The 27659-nt window shown below is 42.5% G+C and overlaps 1 protein-coding gene across 3 annotated transcripts in view; it reads left to right on the top strand.

Moving 5' to 3' along the window:
* FRMD4B (FERM domain containing 4B) overlaps nt 1-27659 on the top strand; it is a 322158-nt gene that overhangs the window by 176214 nt on the left and 118285 nt on the right. For all 3 annotated transcript variants that reach the window (XM_041764330.1, XM_041764328.1, XM_041764329.1), the window contains 2 exons: nt 25613-25678; nt 27438-27532. In XM_041764330.1, the coding sequence (XP_041620264.1) occupies nt 25613-25678; nt 27438-27532 (161 nt within the window). The remainder of the gene's footprint in view (nt 1-25612; nt 25679-27437; nt 27533-27659) is intronic.

The raw sequence follows: 27659 nt of genomic DNA, 5'->3' as shown, positions 1-27659 counted from the left end.
TCTAACTATCTGTATTGACCTCCCTGTCACCCGGAAAAATGGCAGCTCTATCTCTCTGCTTACCCCCATCTCCCTCTCTCTCAGTCCTCTCTTTCCCATCCTTCTCTCCCTCCTTCCTTCCTCTCCACTGATATTTTCCTTTTCACTGTGGAAGGAGTAGAGGGCCTGGGCTCCAATGACCCAGGCACCTGTAGAGCCAGTGGCAGGAGAGGAGTGGGAGCAGACTAAGTACTGCTGAATTACTGAACCTGCAAACTGGAATCAGATGCTGGGATGCTCTCTAGGAAGAAGTCAGGACCTTGTAAATACTGGATGCAGCTCTTATGCTGAAATGTAAGACAGCTCCGTGGATTCCAAATTCTTGCAAACTCAACACCTCTTTCTCCTCCGTGCACTGCCTCCGTGATGGGCCAGGCAGAGGCTCCTGAGGGGGAATACCATGCATCCACTGCAGTTCTGAAGCCTCCACCAGCAGGAGAGTGCAAACGGACTCCCTGTAGCTCTTACAAGCTTGACTTGTAGTCTGTTTGCCATTCACTCTTGGGGAGTTCACAAGTTCTTGGTGGGAAATGGCCGTGCATAGTAGAATTTAATTAACCTGATTTTGAATCAAAGGATTAAACCAACAGGGGTGTACTTAGGTAGAAATCCAACAGTGTTGACTACAACAATGACACTAATGCATTCAGGGGCCAATCAGTAAGAGTTCTGTTTTTGATAGGCCCTGTCGAAATGAAACCAGAAAGAGAGGAAGTGGTAAGAGTGCAGTGTCCTGCATCTTACATGTAAACTCTGCTTTGCCACTTAGGAACTGAGTGACCGCCTCTGACCTTCTGATAGGGCTGGTTAAAGTGACCTTATAAGGTTGTTGAGGGCATTAGAGCCTGCCCTGGCCCTCAAGCCATACCTAATAAAAGACAGTTCACATTATTTATTATTATTATTATTATTATTATTATTCCTCTAGCCCAAATCCAGGAAATGAAGTGTCAGTAAAACAGGTAGACACAGGGATCCCTGGGTGGCGCAGCGGTTTGGCGCCTGCCTTTGGCCCAGGGTGCGATCCTGGAGAGCCGGGATCGAATCCCACATCGGGCTCCCGGTGCATGGAGCCTGCTTCTCTCTCTGCCTGTGTCTCTGCCTGTTTCTCTCTTTCTGTATGACTATCATAAATAAATAAAAATTAAAAAAAAAAAAAACAGGTAGACACCACCAGCAGATTGAGAGAGCAGTAATGAATAGGTCATTTTTTCTCAGGGCCCTTCGTGTTCACGATGACATAAGTAAGAACCAGTTATTCATCACTCCACATTTGGATCTCTGCACATCTTGCCATTGTAAGAATACTTGCCAGCCTTCCATCGTTTTGGCCACATGGGGTTGCCTGAGCCCATAGCCATTTGTCTGGATTTCACTGGGTTCAGATCCTAAATAACTGATCACAACGTGTCCATTGCAGCCTTCGAGCTTGGGCTTGAGGTCAACTGTCCATCTTTTTAAGGACCTGGTTCTAAATCACTTTAAGGATATGGACTCAATAAAAATCTGATCAAAGTTATAGAGACTTCCTGGCAAGAATCTCACCAGCACATTTTGCTTATATTGGGGGAGGAGGTGATGTTTTCAAACCCTTCTCACCTCAGTAGACCCGTGAAAGGTCTATGTATCCTAGTTTAAGAACTGGAATAACAGTATCTTTCAGAGAAATGGTGAGAAACTAGTTGGCCTCTTTATGATCCCCAAGAAACAAGTTTCTCTGGAACTTTTGAGGACCTAACTTTATTTTAGCCCCTAGATGTGTGGTGTCCTGGAATTGACATGGGCTGCAGAAAAGGTATTTAGGATCTAAGAGCAGAGCAAGTCCTGCCACCCCATCCTCTACAGCTATTTATACTGTTCCTCTGGGAACAGGAGTCATACCTTTGGCAACGAACAGGGTGTGGAGGAAGGAGGCTCCCTCTTGGTACTTGGCCTTGTGTTGAGTTGAGAGTCAGTTCACTCTAGTGGGACCTGAAGGTAATTGCTCCACTCACCATTAGAGCAGCCATCTAGCTTCAGGGATTCATCTGAAAACCTTCAGAGATTTTGCAGTAACCACTGCATTTGAGCTGGAGCAATAGGCCATTGTTTGCGGTAACCATGCATACCCCCAAGCTCCCATCTCATGGTGCAAGCACCCCTCTTTATTAGAGCAAGTACTGAGGTCCAGTGCACCCACGAATCTTGCTTTGCATTCATTGTCCTTTTTTTCCTCTTTTTAAAATAAACTACTCCTCAACCAGTAATACTTTTCAATATTTTATATGATAAAAAGACTATATTGCTTCCTCAATTTTAAAAAAATGAATTAAGCAACTCAATTTTTTTCATTCGACAGCTGTTTACTGAGCGGCAGCTTCTTCAGGGTGTGTGCTACAAGCTGGAGAAGAGGGATTAAGAGACAGATAGGGTCCCTGGAGGAAGATACTGTAAACGAAGCACATCGTTATTTAATTACAATTGTAAAAAGTATGGCAAAGAAAAGTACAAAGAGCTAAAAGAAAAAGTAATACTTTTTATATAAATAACAATTAAATTATTAATTAAATAAATAGCAGTTAATTAAACTATTAATTAAATAAATAAATAACAGTCATGTAGCCCAGAGCTATTCCAGACACTCTACGTACACTGCCCCAGGCACCGCTATTGTGTCCATTATGCAGATCAGAAAATTAAGTAACAAAGGGATGAGGTCCTTTGCCCCTGGTTGTGCTGCTAGCAAATTAGCTGAATCCGAATTTGAGCCCCAGGCAATGTGACTCTCCAGTCTTCAAACTTAGCAACTACATGAGTTGTGGCTTTGATAGTAAAATGATTTTTAGCATATATTTTTAAGGATAAATTGGGTTAGAGTGCGCTTTCCCTACTCTCTTGTGCTTTGAGGTGGGAAGGAGATGACACAGAGGAAAAACTGGAAGAGGACCGGGTAGCTGGAGCCCAGAGAAGGAGGAGAAGGCTAGGCAGAAAGCAGGCAGGCAGGGGTGGGTGGGCAGTGTTAGGGATAGGAGGTGGCTCCCAGCTGGGGGTATGTGCCCCTTAGTACTGTAGCATGAAACAAAGGCCTAGGAGCCAACCGGGCTTCTGGCTGGATCTGTATGTAGCATGTACTTTATTATTTTTATTGTTACTGACAGTTAAGAGGACAGTGGTGTGACAGAGCCAGGTGAGCAGCTGGGCTGCACTGGCCTTTGCAAGGGGGTGTGTGCTCCTGGTAGCGGCCCTGGTGGGAGGGGGGAGGTCAAGGTAGTTTGTGTATCTCGTGGTCTCAAGGGGCCAGATGTGTTCTTTGTTTTTGTATCTTTTGTTTTGTTTTGTTTTTTTGATCAGAGCTTCACTACTGACCTGTCCTAGGCAGCTATCTTACAGACGCATGAATGTCAGAGGAAGAAGGGGTGGGTGTTGGGATCACTTGGGGATCTTTGACACTTGAAGAAAAAAATACACCTGGGAGCTGCGTTTGCCCATCCCCCAATGTGTACTGAGTAGTTGAGCTGTGAGGGGATGGGGCTGAGTGGGGTGGGGGCTGGAACCCCTCCCCCCCCCAAGAGTGCCATCTGGGTCTTCCATCTAGAACTGTTTACATGAAGATACTCGCTGTTCATGAATACACTTGATGTTCAAGTATTAAGACCTATGCAATATTTTTTACTTTTCTAATTAAAAAAAAGTGTTTGTTAAAAAAAAAAAAATTTCTTCTGATTGAATTTAGGTCAGTTCTGAAAGTAAATGCCTTCATCAAGACCCTGTCAGGAACCTTCCATGCCTGTCATATAAAGACACTGAGTAGTGTTCTCCTGAGCTGGCTGGATTATTTCAGATCAACCTACTAATATGTATAGAAAACAAACTGCTTGAGAATGTCTTATGTGTGTCATCAACCCATCCCAGTGACATCCTTTCTAAGCCAAAAGTTGTTTTCTGCCTTTCCCGGCAGAAAAGAACAACGTGTTCCATAATGGTTCACATAGTCATGTTGTACCTGTGGCAGGTTCACTCATCATCATCATCATTATCATCATGGCTCACACTTTGTGGCCGTCATGCTTTCCATGCATTCCGGTATTTCAGCCTCAATTCCATGGGGTAAGTAGGTGCTATTAACATCCACATTTTCCAGACAAAGAAACAGATTTACAGGGGCTGACTGCCCAGCGTCCCACCAGCAGAGTCACGTCTTGCATCCAGGGTTGCCTTGTGTCAAAGTCCAAGCGTGCTGAACACAACACTGTCCTGCCTCCCTGCCCAGGGCACTTCCTATTTGACAGATGTGAAAACCATCCAAAGTTAATGATAGAACTGATTCTAAAACTTGTGTTTTACATGAACTTTCATTTTCTAGGCCAGCAGCTAAATCTCACAGTAAAAAAGAACAAGAAAGGGAACTGAATAGAACACCATGGACTCTCACCATGACCTGAAGCAGCCTTGTAAACACGTTACAGATTTACTGGCCCACAGAGATACTTTACTAGCCCACCAGCTGCTGAAGTTGGTTAACACTGGCAAAAATAGAGACCTAGGGATCCCTGGGTGGCACAGCGGTTTGGCGCCTGCCTGTGGCCCAGGGCGTGATCCTGGAGACCCGGGATCGAATCCCACGTCAGGCTCCCGGTGCGTGGAGCCTGCTTCTCCCTCTGCCTGTGTCTCTGCCTCTCTCTCTCTCTCTGTGACTATCATAAATAAATTTAAAAAAAAATAAAAATCTTGAAAAAAAAATAGAGACCTAAAAGGGATGGCGAATCTGTATTTGGATACTAACCCGTGGGTGTTTGAAAGACAGAAATAAGGGGCAAAACAGAATAGTTGTATTAATTATTGGGTGCTTTCAATCTGCCAAGCACTGTGCCAAGTTCTTTACATGTATTCGCTCACTTGATGCTCACTACAACCTTATGAAATTGGTCTCAGCCATATCTCCATTTCATAGACACGAACCAGAAGACTTGTTTCTCTTTCTTCCATTTCTGTCTCTCCTTGCCCTCATCCCCTTAGTAACCAGATTTTTCTTTTGTGAGTGTCCCTAGATCACGTCTCCCCCATCCCTGGAAGCCTCTGAGAGCCTTCCCCTACAGTTAAAATAAAGTCCATGATCCTTACTATGGCCCACAGTTAAGGAAATGACACAGCCTAGTGTTTTCCAGACTTTAGTATGTATCAGTGTGACCCAGAGGGCTTGCTGAAACAGATGGCCTGAGCACCACTCTGCATTTCTAGCAAGCCCTGGTTGGTGGGGAACACACTTGGAGCGCCACTGATGAACCTCTTATTAACTCTGTGCCCTTGTCTCCTGTCGTTTTCCTTTGGGAGCCTAAGCTCCAGGCACACTTGCTGCCATTTTTTTTCTTAAACTATTGATTCTCAGTGGTGAGACTTCACTCCCAAGGAAGTAAATCTTGGTTCTTGAGGGGCAAAAACAAAAACAAAAACAAAAACCCTTAGATATTAGAATAGTTTGTGGCTCTCCAAAGTTCACCTTCACCCAAGAGGAATATAATGTGTTCATGGTGTTAAAATTTCATGGAGGAGGAGGGTGTTAGGGTGGGGGGCTCTAGGTCTAGAGAGGCTCCTTAAGAGTGCAATAATGAAAAAAAGTTATGCAGCATATCTTAAAGCACATTCCTACCACAGGCCATTAGCACTTATTTGGCCCTGTGTCTGGAATGTTCTTTTTCCAGGTATTCCCAAGGCTGACTCCTTATCATTCCCATCTCAGATTAAGTATCATTTCCTCAAATAGCCCCTTCCTGACTACTCTAAAGTAATAGATTTCCTGTATCACATTCTATTTTCTTGTTTTCACAGTACTCAGTATGATCTGAATTCATCCCGTGTATTGGTTAGCTTCCTTGGTTGTTGGCTGCTTCCTCTACTAGTGAGTCCTGTAAAAAGGGAGCTCCTTGGCTGTGTCTCTGCTGAAAATCGAGAGTCTGTGATAAATTCTGGCACCCAACTAGAGCTTGATAAATATTTGTGAATGCATGAATGGATGGTAATCGCGTAGTTGATAAAGCAGTCATGCTGAGATGTGAAGCCAGGCATTCAGGCTTCAGACCTCCTGCATAAGCACTCCTGAAGCCCAAGGGTCATTGAGTGAAGGCCCCTCGTAGGCATGGCGCTGTCACAATTTATGGAGTCCAGCAGATTACCCTGCTAAACCTGCATCATCTAACAGGCAGAGGGAAGGAGCAAATTTTTCCAAAATTTTTTTTCCAATTGTTTAGTTCCAGTCCTACCACTTAATTTTCTCCCATGGTTATCACAAGCAGGAATAAAGGGGGAGGAAAACCCCATTAATTTGAGATAAGGGGATCAATGCAAAGGATTATAGGTAGTATTATTCTCCCATTTTACAAATGGGAAAACAGTGGCTCAAAAGACATTTCACCAAATGCCCAAGGCCCCAGAGCCAGGAATTGAAGAGGCTGTAAAGCCCACCATTTTCTTTCTCCTCCTCTGGGACCTCTCCTCAAAGCTGACACTCCTGATCATAGCTCCATCAAGTGTCAGCCATACCAAACAGCCCACGTGCACCAGAGTATTGCCTGCATCTCAGGGAGTTCTACTGGCCCCTGATGCAAAAAGATTGGCCCTTTTCATGTCTGTTCTATCTTGATTAGGAAAGCCAGAAGGTCACCTAAAATGACATATTTCATTATCTGTACATCAAAGGAAAATAATTTCTGGTCACTTCCATTATGGCATTATATTCATTTGTCTGATTCCCCTCCCACCAAACAAAAATGGGCAGTTATTATTTTATCTCTGGGAGCCTGACACAGAGTAGGTGCTCCAAGAATACTCATTCACCGTAAAGCAAGCAAAATAAACCAATGAATGAAACCAGCAAAATGGAAAGTGTTCACAATTTGGTGGGAATTTGGCATTATATAATCAGAGGGAAGAAATGATGAAATAGAATATTCTCAATTGCAAAAAACAAACAAATAAATAATAACCCTGACTGCCTTCAATGCAGTTTTTAAGTTTTTTTTTTAAGATTTTATTTATTTAGAGAGGTAGAGAGCATGAGCAGAGGGAGAGGAAGAGAGAGAATCTCAAGCAGGCTCCACACTGACTGCAGAGCCCCACGTGGGATGCGCCCCCAGAACCCTGAGATCACAACCTGAGCTGAATCAAGAGTCAGATACTTAACCAACTGGGCCATCCAGGTGTCCCAATGTAGTTTTTATTAATTGCTTAACCACTGTGGTTGCAGAGGCAAGAGACACTTGAATTTCAGTAGGAACTCAGCAGAACACCAACTGGCTGTAAAACAAAAGGAATGGCATTGTAATGGAACAAAACAGAAGTTCTACAAATACTCCTAATTCCCAACCACAAAATTCATGGAGGTCTGGGGGTGACCTCTGTAGGCTCTCCACCTTCAGTCCCTGCCAGCACTACAGGATCCACTTTTCTTGTTTAAATAAATCACCTCTCTTGATAAAACTCTGCTCCAGTGCCTTAAACCCTCTAGGACTCAAAAGGTGTCAGTAGCTAGAGTAATAGTTCCCATGCCTGAAAAACCCAGACTTTGATCTCTAGGGCTGTTAAAAAATGCTCCCATTTTTTAAGAGTGCATTTCTTTTCATGGACTTCAGACTACTAAAAGGCTTTGGGGACTGGCAGAGTGAACACATGGGAGGAAGGGAGGCAGCCTGAACCCTGCTGATGGAGCACTGCAGGTTCCCCAAAGCACCCCTGGGTCGGGAGAGCTACATTCTCTTTGCAGTTCTAATTTAATGTTAATGGAAGCCTTCCCACTATAAAACACACAAGAGAAAGCTTTGCATGCAGGAGCTGCCTTGTATTTTAGTGGGTTTTTTTCTTTTCTAACTTTACTTCTTGGTGAATATTTCATAAGGGTCAGGGGATTGGGGCACTAGAAAGCAGGAACTCCAGTCCGGAGTCTCAGCTCTGTCTAGCTGTGTGACCACGGAGAAGTCACATCCCTTCTTTGGACCTCAGTGGCCTCATCCATAAAATCGGATTATGACACTTCTGGCACATTAAAACGTGTAAAGTTTAAAAGAATAAATAGAAGTGAAGGCACTTTGAAACTTTGAAGCTCTCTAGACAGGTAAGGTGATATTATTACTAATTAGAATGTTCAGACCAAGTCTGACATGGCCCGAGCTCCTTGTTCCTTTCTGTGCAGTGGAGTTCGAAGGCAGAGTAGGACCTGCTCGCACTGGAACGTGGCCTTTGAAGACATCTGCTCTGAAGGAGTGTGTGGCAATCGCTTGGTCTTTATTAATGAAAGGTGTAATATAATACTACTAAAAACTGCATGCCCTCTGCTAAGCACTTTTATGTATATTATCTCATGTGAACCTCCCAAGCCAGGGAAATGGGTGCTTATTATCCCCATTTTTTTAAAGATTTTATTTATTTGTTCATGAGAGGCACAGAAAGAGAGAGAGGCAGAGACACAGGCAGAGGGAGAAGCAGGCTCCATGCAAGGAGCCCGACATGGGACTCGATCCCAGGTCTCCAGGGTCACACCCTGGGCTGAAGGCGGCGCTAAACCGCTGGGCCACTGGGGCTGCCCATTATTCCCATTTTCAGATGGAGGAAAACCAGGCTCAAAAGAAGTGAAGTAACCTGGACTAGGCTACACAGGAACTGAAGAGCAGGGCTGGGGCTTAAACCTGAATCTGTCTGACTCCGAAGCCTATACTCTTGACTTTCACACATCTGGAATAAAACACTACGTTTGAAAAAAGTAACACTAGCTGCTTCTTATGGAATGCTTACAGCGCATGAGGCAAAAATATTCCCATTGCACAGCAGCTGCTCAGAGGGTGCAGGTGTCCTGCCTGAAGTTGCCAGGTAATTAGAGGCAGAGCCAGGCTGAGACCTCATATTCATCTGACTTCTGAGTGGTGATTCCCAAACCACCGTCCTGCACCAAGTCGCCGAGTGGGTGAGCTCCACCTTGTGTTATCACCCCATACACCCCCACCCCAACTAAAGCACATATGATCAAAAAGGCTCTAGGAATTCCGGAATGTAATGATTTCCCAATGGGTTTGCAGAAGTCACCATCCAGGCCACTCTTGCCAGAAGCACCCACGTTTTTTTTTTAAGTGACCCAGCCCCTCTCTGCCTCCAGAGAGGCTATTCCAGAACAGCAATGCCAAGAAGCAATGCTGAGGCAGGGCCTCAGGGGAAAATATTTGGTTCCCTGGATACAGCTGTGTGTTCTTGGGTGAGATTTCCTCTCACAAGACTTGACCCTTCTGCTGGAGGCAGAGGGGAACCGAGATTAAAACGGCCACCGCAGAAGTGGGGAGAAACTTGCCAACAGAGCACAATGACACATGCTCAGTTCTGCTTGTGAATGAAAAAGCTGGAAACATCTTTCACCTATGCTTTAAGGTCACGGTGGCCTCATTCTGCAGGGAGAAGAGTTCCAATGGTTTGAAAGATTCCAGAAGGATAGCAACACAGCTGGTTGGGATCTGGCAATGAAGAGGCAGGAGGAGTCCCTCACTTGCCAGGGAGACCTTGACAGGGAGAGGGAGGAAACTCAGAAGTGGGGCGGCAGATGGAAATAAAGGGAAATTCATTCATTCCACACATAGTTAGTGAGCCCCGCCATGGGCTCGGCACTGTTCGAGGAGCTAGGAGAGCAGCAGTAAATGAAGCTTGCGTTCCAGTGGCCAAGGAACCAGGAAAAGCAAATGACATTGAACTTGTGACAGGAGCACTCAATCCTTGGTCGGCAGACCCTGGGGGTGAGCTCTGTCACCGGGGATTTGGGGAACTACAATAAGAAAGTAGAACAGGGACGACTGGGTGGCTCAGCGGTTGAGCGTGATGCTGGGGTCCTGGGATCGAGTCCCACGTTGGGCTCCCTGCATGGAGCCTGCTTCTCCCTCTGTCTGTGTCTCCACCTCTCTCTGTGTGTCTCTCATGAATAAATAAATAAAATATTAAAAAAAAAAAAAAAGAAAGAAAGAAAGTAGGGCAGCCCGGGTGGCTCAGCGGTTTAGCGCCTGCCTTCGGCCCAGGGCATGATCCTAGAATCTCGGGATCAAGTCCCGCATCGGGCTCCCTGCATGGAGCCTGCTTCTCCCTCTGCCTGTGTCTCTGCCTCTCTCTCTCTCTCTCTCTCTCTCTCTCTGTCTTTCAAGAATAAATAAAGAAAATCTTTTTTAAAAAATTAAAAAAAAAGAAAGTAGAATACTTAATTTATGTTGGCCCCTGCCTGCCAAGCTCTGTGTCTCTTGATGGCTATCGTTGGTCCCATTGTCCGGATGTGATAAGTAAATCTTAGGCAAGTTAGGTTGACTGAGCTTTGAATGCAGTTCTGTCTGAATCCAAAGGCTCTGTTACTTCATCTTCATCACCTGGTCTCTCAGTGGCCTCAACATCCTGACATGGTGCTCTGAACCCCATCCTTTCACTGAGACCTTCTGCTCCCACTGAACTTCTCCAGGGGTATGCTGGTGTGTGTTTAACAATTGGCTCTCTGGGGAAAAGGGTGCTGATGTGTAGCATTTGCCAATTTCTGTGGTGTGAAGACCCTCACCTTGGCCAACCTCATGTTACCACGGTAACCTCACTGACTGGGGACAGAGGAGCAGTAGCATGCCGCCATTAGATAGCATTGCTGTCACACTGACTCATTAGACGTGAATAACCTCAAGAGCAAAGATAATAGTAAAATGTAGTAAAAGAACTGGAAATGATGAATTTTGAGCATTTATTGCCTGTATTTCTTTTCTTTTTTTTTTTTTTTTTTTGAGTAAGCTCTAGGCCCAACATGGGGCTTGAACTCATGACCCCAAGATCAAGAGTCACATACTCTACCAAATGAGCCACTCAGCACCACTTAACCTGGTTTGTTTTTTGGGGTTTTTTTTTTGTCTTGGCCAAAAATTTTAGTTAGTATTCTATAGTTACTTAAGACACACTTAAATGGTCTTATTGGGGGAGGGTATATTTTTTTAAAGATTTTATTTATTTGACAGAGCACACGAGCAGGGGGAGCAGCAAGCAAAGGGAGAGAGAGAAGCAGACTCTCCACTGAGCAGAGAGGCTCAATCCCAGGACCTCAGGATCACAAGCTGAGCCGAAGGCAGATGCTCAACTGACTGAGCCACCCAGGCGCCCTTTATTACCTGTATTTTTAATGTAATATATTTCGCTGTAAGTTTATATGCTGTAATTTTTAATATGGGATCGTGCTTCACAACCAGCTTGAAAATGGGGCAGTAGACTCTTGTGAGTTGCTAGGAGACTCACTACTCTCTCTGTCAAAGGATTCTTTCCCCCTTGTTGTGTTTTCTGGTTCTGGCCCAAAAATTGTTTTTGGCTCTTTTTTCATACTTCCTTTGTCTCCTTGACCTGTGGCCATCCAGTTTTTTTGTTTTGTTTCGTTTTAATCTATGAAGCCTGCGTTAGCCTCAAAAAAAAAAGGATTTCATCCCATTTGATAAACGAAACCTGCATTAAGTGACCAAGAAGTTTCTTCGCCAAATTTAAAAAACCTGTAGGTTGAGAAGGGAGTGTTTCTTCTGTGACAGTAAAATGAGTCCTGGACAGTATGATTAAAAAGTTTTCTATATTGTCCTACATGTGCTTGACTTTTCTGTTTTCACAGTTTGGTAATGCTTTTCTAAATTCCATACCCAAATGTGACATTTCTACCAACCCAGCTAGTGCTCTGGACCTAATACAACCCATTTGTATTATTTATAAACTCTCAAAGGACTGATTTCAGCCCCTACTTGTACATAGGCCACAAAGAACAAAGAGACTTTGAAAAGCATAAATCCGAGACATTCTAACAAGGATTGATGAAAAAATGGAAACGTGAAAACTCTGACAATGAGTGTATACTCCAAAACAAATGTAAAGTTGATTTTGGTTTTCTAATTAATTTTAGTTCAGTTTTAGGTTTCCAGGGCAATATATGTGATTTACAGGCTCTGTGGATGACTTACATTCAGCCCAGATTTCCAAATGTGCTATACAGTGAATCAACAGTACCTTGAATATCTTTCAACTACAAGTACTGCAGTTTATTTTTAAAATCCCTTCACCCAAGCTATGCTTGTCTTAACTTTTAAGTTTTTGAAAGACGCAATACTTTTGCTCATTCCTACAGACTGTTTTTCATAGGAGAAGAGAAAACTGACAGTTGGCAAAGCAAAAAGTTTCCAAACCACAGGGTGTCTGCTACTTGCATAATCACCAAAGCCAAAATTTCCATTTTCTACAAGTTGATGGAAGAACTTCATTTCTGGTCAACCTGAACGGCAGAGAACTGAAATCCCCCACAACCCATGGGCTGTGCTCTTGGCTTTTCTTAGTTACACTTTGTGACTTTTCCTGTTTACAATATCTGTGTCCTCCCATTTTTTCTTTTCTTTTTCGACTCAATACTGTACCATGACGTCTAAAAATACAGTCTAACAACTAGTTTTAAGTAAAGAGGATGTTTCTTTCTGGAAAGGAGCAGCAGATATATCCTGCACCATTTTCTGAAAATAAACATTTGACAAACCCACCAGTGCCTAATCTGAGTTTCTAACTGGAAAAGCACAGAGTATTTATAAAGACAATCCCACTTTTCACAGAAGCTTCTCCCATGAAATATGTCACCTGTTTCCACACTTGTCATTGGGTGAGCTCCTAGGTGAGTTTGGCTCAGGCCTTTATTCACTAGGAAGCTTGGGTAAGCTATTTTCAACTTCTTGGGGTCTCCGCTTCTTCAGTGTAAAACAAAGGGCCAAAAACACCTGCTTCACAGGGCTGTTGTAAGAATTCAGGGGATGGGGCACCTGGGTGGCTCATTTGGTTGAACATCTGCCTTCAGCTCTGGTTATGATCCGGAGTCCTGGGATGGAGCCCTGCATCAGGCCCCCTATGGAGCAAGGAACCTGCTTCTCCCTCTCCTTCTGCCCCTCCTCCTGTTTGTGCTCTCTCTCTCTCAAATAAATAATTTTTTAAAAATCCTTTAAAAAAAAAAGAATTCAGTGGATAAGATTTATGTCAAAGCACATGACACAGACATAGAAGTCAGCCCGTTCAATTCCACTTCATGTTGGTGAGAACCAAAGTAGCCAGCCCAAGACACAACCTGGTCACAGTCAGATAAGGAGTAAGAGTTTATAAGTATTTCCTCAGCTTTGGGTACCAGGGCAGCTAAAAATGGCAGTTTTGAGTTAATCTGTCGATGATCACTGAGAAATCAATGATCATGAATGGCATTAGTCCCCAGCTATTGGGTTGACCACTTTCTCCAGGATTTGACAGGTAGGTTGATTTTCAACTCAAATTTGACAGCTTGTCCTCTTAACCCAGGAGAATTTTTTTCTTGAGAAAAACAATCATCCAACAAACTTAAAATAACCACTTACAGTTAATATAATAGCACTCAACAGCTTACAAATCATTTCCACTAATCATGGTACTCAGTGCGCGAGGGTAAGAGTAAAGCTGATAATGCATGCCAGGTGCTTAGCACAGACTCTAACACCTAATCTATAACTAATAAATAGAGTGTGATATGATTATCATCTGCACTTTTGAGGTAGATCTTAGGTTTAATCCTTATTAATACAAGAGACAAACAAAGCTAAATAAGATTGATTCTAAACATTCTCATTTCACAGGGACAGAAACTGAAATTTAGAGAGTTACCATGATATTGAAGCTATACTCTTATAGTTAAGTGACAGAGCTGAACACAAGCCAGGCCTCTTGATTCTTTTTCTTTTTTAAGATTTTATTTATTTATTTTAGAGAGAGAGAGAGAGAAAGTGAGTGCAAGCAAGAGGAGGGGTGGAGGAAGAGGGAAATAGTATCTTTAAGTGTCTCTGTGCTGACTGTGGAGCCCAACACAGGGCTCCGTCTCACAACCCTGAGATTGGTGACCTGAGCCGAAACTGAGAGTCGGACAATTAACCCACTGAGCCACCCAGGCGTCCCCCTAGGTTTCCTGATTCTAAATCCTGGCATTCCTCGCTGACACCAGGCTGGTCAGGGCCAGGCTTACTAAGTACTTTTGCTTCTTTTCTTCTTTTCGTTCTTCTTTGGAACCTGGCCTTTCTTTTCACCAGCCTTACGAGATTAGGCTCTAATCTGATAAGGATTGTCTTTTATGAGAATGCCCTCCCGAGGGAGTATCTGCCAACACTGACCGAAATTCCTTGCCAGGTTGTTGCTGGAGCTGCAGAAATGACTATCCAGTCTTTCTTATTTACTTTTCTCCAGCCTCTGCCAGAAAGGAGCTTGCACTTGAATGCTAATGTCCAGAAAACAGGATTATCCCTCGGATCTCTCCTGGGAACCCCTTGTCAAGAGCAAGGGTCCAATATAAGTTTTCTCTATTAGTTTCCTAGTTTCTCACGCCTCCTGGGTGAGACATGACTTTGCAGAGGCTCAGAACTGAACTCCATTGCCAGTTGAGCCATTTTGGAACCTTTATTATTGTCTAAGAAGATTTGTTAATTGTTCATAATTTCTTTTCTTCTCCTTACCTCAGAGCAATTGTTCTCATCCAGGGACGATTTTTGTCCAAGATACTTTGAGCAATGTCTGAAGACCTGTTTGGTTGTCACAAGGAGGTTGGAGGTGTTCCTGGCCTTTGGTGGGTAGAGGCCAAGAAGGCTGCTAAACATCCCACAGTGCACAGGACAGCCTCACAGCAAAGAATTATCTGGCCACAAATAATAGTGCCAAAGCTGAGATACCCTGCTCTGGAGCAAGCCTTGCTGCTGTATATTACTCCCCAGAGCAGTGCTTGCACTTGGAAAGTGCTTAGTGAATCCTGGTTGAGCAATAAACAAACACATGTTTCAGAGCTTTCCCACACTGTGTTCATTGCCTTAGGTTCTAGAATGCATATTAACCCCAGAGTATTGTGGAGTCAGACCCAGGAGGCCACATAACTGATAAATGTCATCCTGCACCCAGAGTGTCCACATAAGCATGAAAGCCCCCAGCCCAAGAGATGGGGCTAATTTAGGGGGATTTAATCCATCCTGATGTTCAGTGAAAATCAATAGCAAACATAGACACTGTTTTTAGCAGCTGCCCATTTTTCTTCAGTGCAGGACCAGGAGGTAGCCAAGGAACAGAAATTGTAAAAACCTTGCTCCTCCTCTGGCCTTGCTGCCACACAGTGACCTGAACCCACAAACTCAGGTTTGGTGACTCTAGATGGGGCTTTTCCAGAACAGTGTCTTGCCTGGAGGTCAAGCTAATATGTGAAATGCCTAAGCTGGGTGTTTGAATATATTAGACCTCTTAGATGGGAAATACCTTAAACAGAAGTAGTACAATATAGCAGTGAAAGGCACAGACTCTGAAGTCACAGTGCCCATGTTTCTACCCTCTGGGCCTCCTCCTCATTCTGTGACCTTGCGGGATAGAGTCAGCCTTTTACTTTTTCTGAGCCTCGACTTCTCATCCATAGAATGAAACTAGTCTTGGAATCTGCCTCAGAGGCTTGTTATGAAAATGAATTTAGGGGAGCCTGGCCAGCTCACTCAGTGGAGCATAAGACTCGTGATCTCTGGTCATAAGTTTGATCCCCACATTACGAGTAGAGCTTACTAAAAAATAATAATAATAAAATAAATTGAAAATGAATTTAAACAGCCCATTTAAAAAGAAAGAAAGAAAGAAAGAAAGAAAGAAAGAAAGGGCTTGGAATAGTGCCAGCCACATGGTCACTGGCCATTAATTATTGTTAACATTTTTTTTTCCCAAGTCAAATTACTAAAGTTACTCAATTTTGCTGTTGGGAAACTGAATTCTCTCATTCTTTATCATTCTCTCTATGTCACCTCATTTTCCTTTCTTTCTGTGCACTTTTATGCCACCTGCCTCTCTGTCTCACTATCTCTTTTGGATCCTCCACTCCCAGTGAACCTATGAGAGACACACAAGAGACCTATTTTGTGTAGCTCATGGAACCTGAGAGTCCCCCCATCCCCCACCCCCGCCCAGGTCATAGCAACACGACCCAAGATAAGTGACCTAATATCTTGGCACTTCAGTTTTGTCATCTACAAAATCTAACTAATAAAACTTCTTACCTCATAGGGATGTAGGTAGTATGAAAGAAGATACTGCCCATGCGCTTCTGTGACATACAGTAAGTGGTTATAGAAGCTAGGAGAATCATTCATTGATCCGGGGAAAAAGAGGTTTCCAATGATTGCACATTGGGAGGGTCGGCACCATCTTGAAACAACTGGAGGGAAAATCACAGCTGACTTGGTGTGGAGACATCTGTGTCAGTCTAGGGCATTCTCTGAACGGGAGCGTCAATAGCTCATATTCAGTCAACACCCAGAGATGATATAAAGGAGCCCTGTTCAGCTGGGGTTGACATCATTTGGGTGAAATATAAAACTCCATCCAGTCAATAGATCCCAAAGTAAGAACGTCCCAGATCCGCCCTTCTACCTCTCTCCAGTTCCTCCAGAGTATCTCATCTGATGAGGAGTCTGATAGCACACCTTGTTCTCAGGGTGGAAAGCTTGTTTGTTACATACGAGCCTGTCTGGGCCTAGGCTTAGGAGGTGTTTTGGAACATCCTCACTTTATGTTATGCTGTGTAAATTGAAATCATTTGTGACTTTATTTCATTCGTAACTGTGTCTAGGTTCTGAGCAGTTAAGACTTCACTTCACTCAGCAGATATTTATTTACCACATTCTTACCCTATACCAGGCACTGTTCCTAGGCCCTGGAGATACAGTGGTGAACAAATCAATCAAGGTCTCTGTTATGAAATTTGCATTCTGCTAGTGAAAGAGAGAGACAGATAAACAAAAACAAAACAAACAAAAAATATAAATTATGAAGCAAATAAAGCAACATAAGAAAGAGAGTATTCAGTTTCCACTGTATTTTTTTGTTTTGTTAGTTTTTTTTTTTTTAATTTTTATTTATTTATGATAGTCACAGAGAGAGAGAGAGAGAGAGAGAGAGGCAGAGACATAGACAGAGGGAGAAGCAGGCTCCATGCACTGGGAGCCCGATGTGGGATTCGATCCCGGGTCTCCAGGATTGCACCCTGGGCCAAAGGCAGGCGCCAAACCGCTGCGCCACCCAGGGACCCCTCCACTGTATTTTGAAGACAGGGATCTTGGAAACAGTGACATTTTATTTCAGATCTGAAAGATATGGGGCACCTGGGTGGCTCAGTGGTTGAGCATCTGCCTTCAGCTTAGGGCGTGATCCTGGGGTCCTGGGATCGAGTCTCACATCAGACCCTCTGCAAGGAGCCTGCTTCTCCCTTGGCCTATGTCTCTGTCTCTGTCTCTCTGTCTCTGTCTCTCTCTCTCTCATGAATAAATAAATAAATAATCTTAAAAAAAAAAAAAAAAGATGTGAAAGCATCCGATCATGCAATGACCTGGGGAAAGGGCATTCCAGAGGCAATAGCATATGCAAGATTCCAGAGGAGGAACAAGCTTTTATTTTGAGGAAGAAAAGGAGGGCCGGGGTACCTGGGTAACTCAGTTGGTTAAGCGTTTGCCATTGGTTCAGGTCATGGTCCCAGGGTCCTGGGATTGAGCCCCAAATTGGGCTCCCTGCTCAGTGGGGAGCCTGCTTCTCCCTATCCCTCTGCCGCTCCCCCTGCTTGTGCTCTCTCTCTCTCCCTCTCTATGTGTCAAATAAATCCATAAATAAGTAAAATATTTTTAAAAAATAAAATTAAATTAATAAAAGGAGGGCCAGTGTGCCTGATGTGTTAAGGCAAAGGCAGTTGGGTTGGAATTAAAATTAGAGAGGGTGATCAATGGCAAGGGAAGAAATTAGATTTCCCCAAGTTTGCGTAAGAAACCATTTGGCAATTTTAAGCAGGAAAGTGAAGGGATTTCATCTGTATTTTAGAGCTACTGCTTGCATGATCATGTGGAGATTGGACCCTAAGAGTACTCAAAAGCATAGAGCCTGGTTAGATAGCTGGTTTCACACATACACAGACAAGGCACAATGGGAAATCAGACTCTGAATGGTTCATCCCACAAAAAATCCTGAGGAGTTATTTTTATGAGTCAGGCCCCCTCATGCTAGGATTTCAGAAAAGGTCAAAAGGGAACAAAAGAAAAAGAAAGGGAGGGGGAAAAGCAGCTTGCTGCTTCCTTTACCAAGCTTTCATATTTCCTTGTTCCAAAGAACTACTAAAGCGAAACCAGAGTAGGCTGAGGTTCTGGTCTTTTTCTGTAGTTGTTATTTCCTGTTGCCTTTTAAGCTGACCCTGGTCATTAGGAATGGTCCTACACTGCCCTATCTGGAGTTGCCTTTGGGTTTCTGACCAAGGTTGCCTCCTCTCTCCTCTCCTAAATCAGGTAGTGGGCTTGGGCGTCTGGGGCAGGGTGTGGTGTGTCCACACAGACTTGAACCCCACTATGGGTTACACATCAGGACGTTCCATGAAGCCACAGGTCTGGCCTGTGGCCAATTCTCACTTCCCTCTGCTCTTCCTCATGAGACGAGTGACCAGATGGACAACATCCTTCTACCAACACCCAGTGTTTAGTGTCTGAGGACCCACTCTACCAGCTGGGGAGCAAACACAGGGCAGCCACAGACCAAGGTGGGACTTTTAATCCAACCTGCCCGACTTTAACCTCTGTGTCCCTGGGGTTGAATGGAGGAGGAGGTGGCAGGAGGGGTATCAAGTCTGGGTGGGGGTTAAGTGAAATTTTCCAATGAGATGATTTTTTTAAAAAATGTGTTTTCTGTTCCACGTGAGGCATTGCTGCCACTGGGGAAGGGTCATACTGAGACTGTTCAGGTGGTCTCTGTGGGGTTCAAAAGTGATTCTGTGTGACATTCTTTCACACACTGACTGGAGAAAGAGTATGGCCCATGATTCTCATGGCTGCTGATGAAAAGAAATGTGGTTTTCCTTTGGGACTTCTTAAATGAAGTGTTGTGGCCTAACTTGGCAAATTAGTTTCTGTCTGGCATGAGGGGATTAAAGAGCTCATAGGAAAATACAGACTCTTAAATCTTAAAGCAATTTGTTAATCAAAGAAAAAAAATGAAAGAGAAAAAGGCAATTTGTAATGAGAAGAGCTTGTTTACTTTTCTCCTAAAGTGGAATTTAAACATCCCAATTTTTGTAAAGAAAGCAAATTGTCAGGGTAATCAAATAGAATGTGAAATGCAAAGACAATATATTTAATTTCTTCCATGGGTAATAATTACATTTTAAAATGGATTAGTGAGACATGTGGTGAGCATAGCATATAAAGTATAGAGCTGTTGAATCACTGTATTGTACCCCCTGAAACTAATGTGACATTATGTGCCAACTATATGTCAATTAGAAATAATAATAAATTTTAAAAATAATAATAAATTTAAAATAAAATGCGGTAGTGAAGAACACAGACTCAGGATCTAGTCTGCCTAAGTTGGAATCCCAGCTCTCTTACTAACTGTGTGACCTTGGGCCAAATCACTTGGGCCAAATTACTCTGTGTTTTGGTTTCCTCAACGTAAAGTGATGATGATAGAGCTATTTACTTCATGGTGCTAAATGAGTTGCTATATCTTCAATACATCAAATATGCTCAATAAAATTTGTTGTTATATTTTAAAGTGACTCTGTATTTAAAGATTCAGTCATTGTGATTCTTGAATGGTTCCCTTCAACTATAGCTCCTGTTGTTGAAATTAGAAGAGAAAGCATTGGTGGGAGTCCTGTTTTAAAATAAATTAAAAATGCCTGGGTTTTATTGTTGTTGTGGTGGTGGTTGTTACAGTATTTTTTTTTTAATTAAAAAAAAATCCACCTGTTGCAAACAACAGCATTTGAATAAGATGGTATCTCCTAGCCCAGTAACCTTGTGCTCAGCACTTATGCTCTGGCCTGGAAGTCAGAACTCTGAATTTTATTCTCTTGTAGTAATTACTTGTGTGACTTTACACACATCCCTTTCTTCATGTCCCCATATCCTAAGTGAGCAGCAGTTATTAAGTGCTTTCTAAGACTCTTTCTATTTGCAAGTTCTAAATTCTAACAGCTAGTCAGCTGACATGATTTTTCATGCCTGCTTTAGGATGTTTTGTTTTTGCTTTTGATACCCACTCATCCAGTCCGTTGAAAATGGGCTGCGTAGGCAGGCTCTCCCATGATTTGTCACCATAGAGCATAAGGAATAGCAAGGGTACAGCTAAGTGATTAAGAGCTTGGGCTTTGGGTTTGAGTCCAGTTCTGCCATTTATAAACCTTGTCATTTACAAGATCTCTCTAGCCTCGTTCACCTGTAGTATCAGGAGACGAGACTGCCTACCTCATGTGGGTATCACCAAGGTGGGATATGTGAATACATGGAAAGTGCTGAGTGCGATGCCTGGAATACAGAGAGGACCTATTAGTGGTATTATTGGTGTTGTTATTAAAATGCTGAACTGGGGGACGCCTTGGTGGCTCAGTCAGTTAAGTGTCTGCCTTCAGCTCGGGTCATGATCCCTGGGTCCTAGGATAGAGCCACACATTAGGCTCCCTGCTCAGTGGAGCCTGCTTCTCCCTCTGCCCTTCCTCCACACTCGTATGTACATGCTCTCTCTCTCTCTCTCTCTCTCTCTCTCTCAAATAAATATGTAAAATCTTTTTTAAAAATAAAAATAAAAAACAATAAAATGCCAAACTGGATGCCAGGCTTACAGAAGGCACGCAGGAACTCTTAGTCCCCTCTCTCTCTTTTTTTTAATGTATTTCCCATTAGCTCTGGAGAATTTTTCTGCTATGTCCTTTTCAACTGGCTTGTTAACTCTACCTGTCACTTATCTTCTTCAAAATCAGTTAGTAATCTTTCTCTGTTTGTTTCTTTTTCACGGGAGAATAAATGTATTATAGGAAGGTTTATTAGCTGTTTGTTAAGCTTCAAGCAAATAAGGAGTATAATGACTGCTTTGTGGAAGTGGTTTATTTAGTCTCAGGGTGTCAGATTGAAAGCTACCAGGACATTGCTTCTGAGGCTCAGGAAGGTTATGTACCTTCTCCAAGGTAACACAGCTAGAAAAAAGATAAAATATCATTTCGAGCCCAAGTCTGGCTTAGAACTCTTGTGTAAATGCCATCATTTCTCAGGCCCTGGTTTCCTGTTGCTTAAATTGAGGAATTGAGGAAGACCTTCCAAAATGAAAAAATAATAATAATAAAAACCACAAAATGAGGATGCCCCTTTCAGAGGCTTACATAGAAACTGAAATACTATATGTTAATGAAGGTCAAGTGTCAAGCACTTGGCCTGATGCACAGGCGTCCCTTCTTTGACGTTGGTTTTGTCTCTTCCCTGGTACTATGTGAACTTAAATAGAAGTTTGCTTATTCTCATGGCGTGACTCCCAGGAACCTGGCAGATAATAAATTTGGGCGAAGCAGAGACCACAAACCCCATCTAAAGAAGGGGGTGCCCTAAGCTCACCAAATGTTGCCATGGAGGAAATCCAGCCCAGTGTTTCCAAATCATACCATCTAAATTTTTCTTAAGTGGCATCTTCTGATTTCTAATATCATTAGCAAGAATTTATTCATACACCCACCACCTTTCAACCTCTGATTTAAATAAGTGACAAGGGCAGACTTTGCAATTGCTAGCAATGATCAAATCAGTACCTTGGCCTCCAAGAGAAGCCATCTTCCCATGAGAAAAGTGCTCAGTGAATACAGAGCATGGATGTGCCAGTGTGGGCATCAAACTATAGCATTTTTTTCCCCTCAAGTTCATCTGCACTGCCCATCTCTAGCTTGTCCTGTATGATATCTTACCATGTTACATATTGAGATGTTTGTTCAGTTCTCCCTTACCAAATGTCAGCCTTTCTCCTGGCTGTTGTATTTGTTGGTGATGCCTCAGTGATTATGAATAGATGACTTTACCATATTAATAACATCAGCTGGGGAGACCATCCTTTGGAAACTTCCTCTCTGATTTAGGTGTACATTATCATGGTATCTGGGGCGCCTGGGTGGCTCAGTCGATTACGCATCTGACTCTTGATTTCAGCTCATGATCTCGGGGTCCTAGGATAGAGCCCCACAGTGAGGCTCTACACTCAGCATAAAGTCTGCTTGAGATTCCCTCCCTCTGCCCCTCCCCCCTTAAAAATCCTTGAAAGATACCTGTGGTATCTTAGGAAGATGCTTTTAGTTGGAAGAAGCAGAATCTAACTCAAGTTAGTTTCAGAAAGGGAAAAAAAAAGTGGATTTACCAAAGGAACACAGGGGTATTTCATGGAGGTAAGAGCAAGAATTCACCCAAACCAGTGCAAGTGACTCTGCAAGTGACTAGAATGACATTAAAAACCCTGACAGCAGAAAAAAAAAAGAAAAGAGAAAAAAAGAAAGGAAGGAAGGAAGGAAGGAAGGAAGGAAGGAAGGAAGGAAGGAAGGAAGGAAGAAAGGAAGGAAGGAAAGGAAAGGAACCCTGACAGCGGGCAGCCCGGGTGGCTCAGTGCTTTAGCACCACCTTCAGCACAGGGCATGATCCTGGAGATCCGAGATCGAGTCCCACGTCGGGCTCCCTGCATGGAGCCTGCTTCTCCCTCTGCCTGTGTCTCTATCTCTGTGTGTGTGTGTGTCTCTCATGAATAAATAAATAACATCTTTTTTTAAAAAGGGAAAAAAGGAAGAAAGAAACCCTGACAGCAACTCTCTCAAGCTTGCCCTTGCAGGTTGCATGATTTCTCTTCCCCCTCTAGGGCTCCTTGCGTCCTTCACTCTCTCTGCAGATGGTTTTCCTTTTTGCACACACAGCAGAGGTGAGCGGGGCCCCTGCGGCAACCGCCTTCTCATCCTCTCATCCTCAAGGCCACATTCCCGGGACTGAGGATATGATTGGCCCAGCCTGAGGCAGGTGTCTCTGCTCTGGTCCAATCAGCGACGCCTGAAGCTGATGGGGGAGGAGCAAGTGGTACCAACTTGGCCGCCACCCCCCCCCCCCCCCGCCCCCGTGTTTGTCGAGCCTCCTGCAGACCCCGCAGAAAAACATTTACTATTTAATTCTCTAGGATGGAATCAGGTGTTGACAAAAGGAGAATCCACGAATCTGAGCAAAGCACGGTGTAACAGGAAAAAAAAAAGAGGCTTTTTGAAAATTAGGAAATAAATTCATTTATTTGCGACTCATGCAACAATGCAGTAACTTGAAATATTTTATGAGTTTTGCCATATTTGATACATGTTGTGTCAGTTGATCTTTTGATTGTTATTTTATTTTCTCTTTCCATAATACATGTATTTGGGGGTTGTTTGTGTGGGTTTTACAAGAGAAGTAAAGTGATTTGAACTGACACATTTATTTCTTTCTTGGGAAAGAATGACTTTTGTATTGTTCAGCTAGACATTAATTTAAATTGTGACTTGGCTTTTTTCTTGCTCAGATAACTCTAGATAAATAAATTCTGTACCTCGGTCTCTTTGTAGAATAGGGATGTTGTCATATCATGGATTTTGTGGAGCTTTAATGAAATAATGTACATAAAGTACCCAGCTTAGTACCAGGAACAAACTAATATTTGTTCCCTTTCTCTTCGTCACCAAAAGTGTGTATTTGACCTCAGCTTTGCAGAGTTAAGGATGTAATCAGGGGCTGTGGGACAAAGTAAAGCTTGCCCGCTCACCTCTTACGGTACTTCAGTGGTTTCTATGAACCACATCTCCATAAACCATGATCTCACCATTTACATTTTTGATTAAACTTTAGAGCCAAGTTTAATAAAAAATGTAAATGTAATTGTATTTTTCACACTGAAAACATTACTTATTCCTCTGTGAGCCTCAATTTCCCCATCTGTTAAATTGGTGATAGTAACCACAATCCCACAGGGTGACCATGCAGCTCAGAGATGGTATCTATAAAAAACCTGGAACAATACTAAGTCTATAGCTGGTGCTTAGTAATGGAGTGGTCTTGTTTTTGAATTGTTTATATGTATCTGAGTTTCCAGGCCTTATAGTCTGGTACAATAGCTGAGAGATAAAATGCTGCTCATGCTTTTTAAAAGTGACCCAGAAGGTCCTCATCTGTGGGCAAAGTTGGGTATGCATAGTTCACTGTGACGTTGCTTAGAATGAAGGACTGGAGGCAATCTAAGTGTTTCTCAGCAAGAGACTATTAAATGATTATATGTCTACACAATTACTTGATACTATAGAACCTTTGAAAAGAATGCACATGGTCTATATGTGCTGACAATGGAAAGATCACCAAGATATAGCCTAGTTCCATTTGAGTTGAAAAAGAAAATGCATATATAGATATATATATACATAACATGTATGTGTGTTTATAAATAGACAGAATCACATACACAGACTCTATACACACAGTCATATATGAAATTTCTGGATGGTTATATACACACAAACGCACACACACAAATATTAAGAATACTTGTTTCATTTGCAAAACAATATGTCCAATATAATAACATTGCAAAGCAAACTATTTAATATGAAGATTTTGAAAATATGTACATGTATATATCTGAACATACATGTAAAAACAGTCTGCATGGATTCTCCTCAAATAGACTGAATGGTGATTTCTGCAGATAAAATGATTTGGAGCATGAGTTAGCTAAGGGAGCTCTTTGTATTCTGTGCGTTGTTTAAATATTATACAGGGGGCCCTGGCTGGTTCTGTTGTAGAGCATATGACTCTTGATCTCAGGGTCATGGGTTCAAGCCTCATGCTGGATGTGGAGCCTACTTAAATAATAAAATAAAAAATAAGTAAATAAATAAATATTTTACAAAGAATATTTCCCAGTATTATAAGTGATAAAAAAGTGAATATGATTGGAAATATATACTGATGTTTACCGTTCTTTATGTATCTTTTTTTAAAGCATTTCTTCTTTATTTATTTTAAAGATTTTGTTTATTTATTCATGAGAGAGAGAGAGAGTGAGGCAGAGACACAGGCAGAGGAACAAGCAGGCTCCATGCAGGGAGCCTGACGTGGGACTCGATCCCGGGTCTTCAGGATCAGGCCCTGGGCTGAAGGCAGTGCTAAACTGCTGAGCCACCAGGGCTGCGCCTTAATTGTGTATCTTAACTGTTCTTAATTACAGTAGTGATATACTATAAAAAGGACAGAAATTTCAAAGACGAAGACTTTCAATTTTAATTCTAATGTTATATGTTTTCCTTTATAATTATGCATGGTTTGTGTTTATTAAAATACATCAATGAGTCTAGGCATTTTTATTTGAAAAAATTAAATATTGACTCAATGAAAAATATAGTAGTTTCCTCTGGGAAGGAAACTAGCTCTTTGTAGTATAATCTTGTGTGCACAATATAGACATTATTTTTTCAATATATTGAGTTGTCTTTGCTTTTCTTTCTTTTCTTCTTTTAAATCCACGAGCAAATTAACTAATTGATTGATTAATTCAAGAGCTAATGCCATGTAGTAAGTCTGTTTATGATCAAGGCTATCGATTAACCCAGCTGAAGCCATTTTTACCCTTGAGTACATCGTATGTGAAATCAACTATAAATTGAGTTCAAGGGTTTGCTTCCCAGCCCAGCCCCAGCCCTGATGCCACTCTTGTGTTGTCCCCACAGATGACAGAAGGCAGGCACTGCCAGGTACACCTCCTGGATGATAGGAGACTGGAGCTTCTGGTTCAGGTAAGTGTTGCCCACACAGGGATAGCCTATACTGATTCCCTCCGTGAGCCTGTTTTCAGGTTACTCACTTATCTGTGTCAATGACTTGGGATTATTTAAGGGGCAAAAGAACAGCTTCTAAGTCAGAAAACTTGATCTACATGTAAGAGTAGTTACAGCCTGGTGACATGGGTTTAAGACCCTTGGGATCCAATCTCAGCTCCGACACTCAGTAGCTGTGTGAACCCCCAGGAAGTGATTTGACTTCTCTGAACCTCTTGTTGGTAAACCAGGCACCATGTTTTCCTTAAAGGGCTAATGGGAGCTGCAAATCTGCATCCTGCCACTTTTCTGCTACATGACATTGTCCAAGTTAAATACCCAGCTTTATTAGCTGGGAACTGGGATTGAGAATGCTTAGTTTTTCTCATAGAATTATGGCTGGAATCAAGCTAGATTATATTTGCAAATGAAATCTTTCTGTAGAATAAATGGGAGTATATGAGTGGAGGTGTTTTTTTTTTTTATTTTTTATTTTTGAGTGGTGGTATTTTAATTGTTGATCCTTCTCTCTTTATTTACCCAACACTGTGGACCAAGGACCTTAAAAAATTTGGGGAAATTCCATCTGATAGCCACAACAGTAGCTACAGCTCAACTCTTTCCCTTAACCAAAATCTAAATTCTTCTCCCTTCTGAGGCTCAGTTCTCACCCACTCTGCAAAGGCCTCAATTAGAATGAAAATAGTACAGCCAACAGTGTTTCACCAGAGTAGACCTCTTAGTCTAGATGTCTGCCTGTTTGTTTCTTTTTTCTTCTTCTTTTTTAAAAAAAATTATGACCATTCTTTCTTCCCCAACAGCAAACATCCAACTCTCAAAGCACCATAATGAGCCTTAAGCTGTTTGACTCTAAGTTCAGAAAGAGTCCAAGTAAATGCCCTCCTAGGTATCCCCCTTTCCTTCCTGCGTCCCTGCAAATCAGGCGTCCACTCTCACTCTGGATGCTCCCCCTGATTCCAATCCAGGCTTCTTGCCACCAGGCCCAGTACTTCTCAAAAGCTCATAGATTAGATCCTTCTTCTAACTCAGTGCTTAGTAAACACTGGTGACAATCATCTATACAATGGGTAAAATTACTCCATCTCTAGAGAGAAATGAAAAGCTTCAGCTTTGGAATCAGACAGAACCAGGTTCAATCCCCTGCTCTTACTGACTGTAACATCAAGCCAAGGATCTAGTTTTTCTTTGACTTTGGCCCCCTCATCTCTAAAATGGCAATAAGAACCCCTATCTCATAGGCTCATGATAAGGACAAAATGGGACAATGTATAGAAGGAGTTCAGCACAGTAAATGGTAACCAGGAGTAGAGGAGTAGTTTTACCCATGACCCCAGAGCCTTGGGTCTTCAGCCTTTTCAGCTGGCCCCCACCAAGCAAAGTTATTCCTACAATCCAGGTGGTGACATGTTTGATATTCTTTGTCTTGGTCACTAGCACCATACTACATATAAAAGAGGTTTTTTTTCCAAAATATCGTCCCTGTTCCCCTAGGGGAAAAAGTAAGATACTGGACTGATTACATGTTCCTGTTAGGATTTCTTCCCCTTTCCAATCTCTTGGAACATGTATAGTTGATTAACCTAAGCAGCAAAAGGAGGCGGATATATTTAAAAACAAACAAACAAAAGCTGCTCTGAACTACTTGGGGCAGAGAAGGGTGGTAGCAATAAGACAGTAAGGCAGCCAAATTGCTTCTGATCACATTTTATTTTAACAGCCCAAACTTTTATCAAGAGAATTGCTGGACCTTGTGGCCTCACATTTCAACCTGAAAGAAAAGGAGTACTTTGGAATAACGTTTGCTGATGACACGTGAGTGTTTTAATAATTTTTACTTGTTTACCTTTCGTGTGGACTACCTGCTGACTAATCATTCACAATCAGCACCAAGGGAGGAATGCTCCAAGAATTAGAATATTTCCTGCCTAAAGACTACTTA

Source organism: Vulpes lagopus, chromosome 7, assembly GCF_018345385.1.
Source record: "Vulpes lagopus strain Blue_001 chromosome 7, ASM1834538v1, whole genome shotgun sequence".
Taxonomy (NCBI): Eukaryota; Metazoa; Chordata; class Mammalia; order Carnivora; family Canidae; genus Vulpes; species Vulpes lagopus.
The sequence above is the reverse complement of the archived record's forward strand: the minus strand, read 5'-3'. Positions and strand labels throughout refer to the sequence as shown.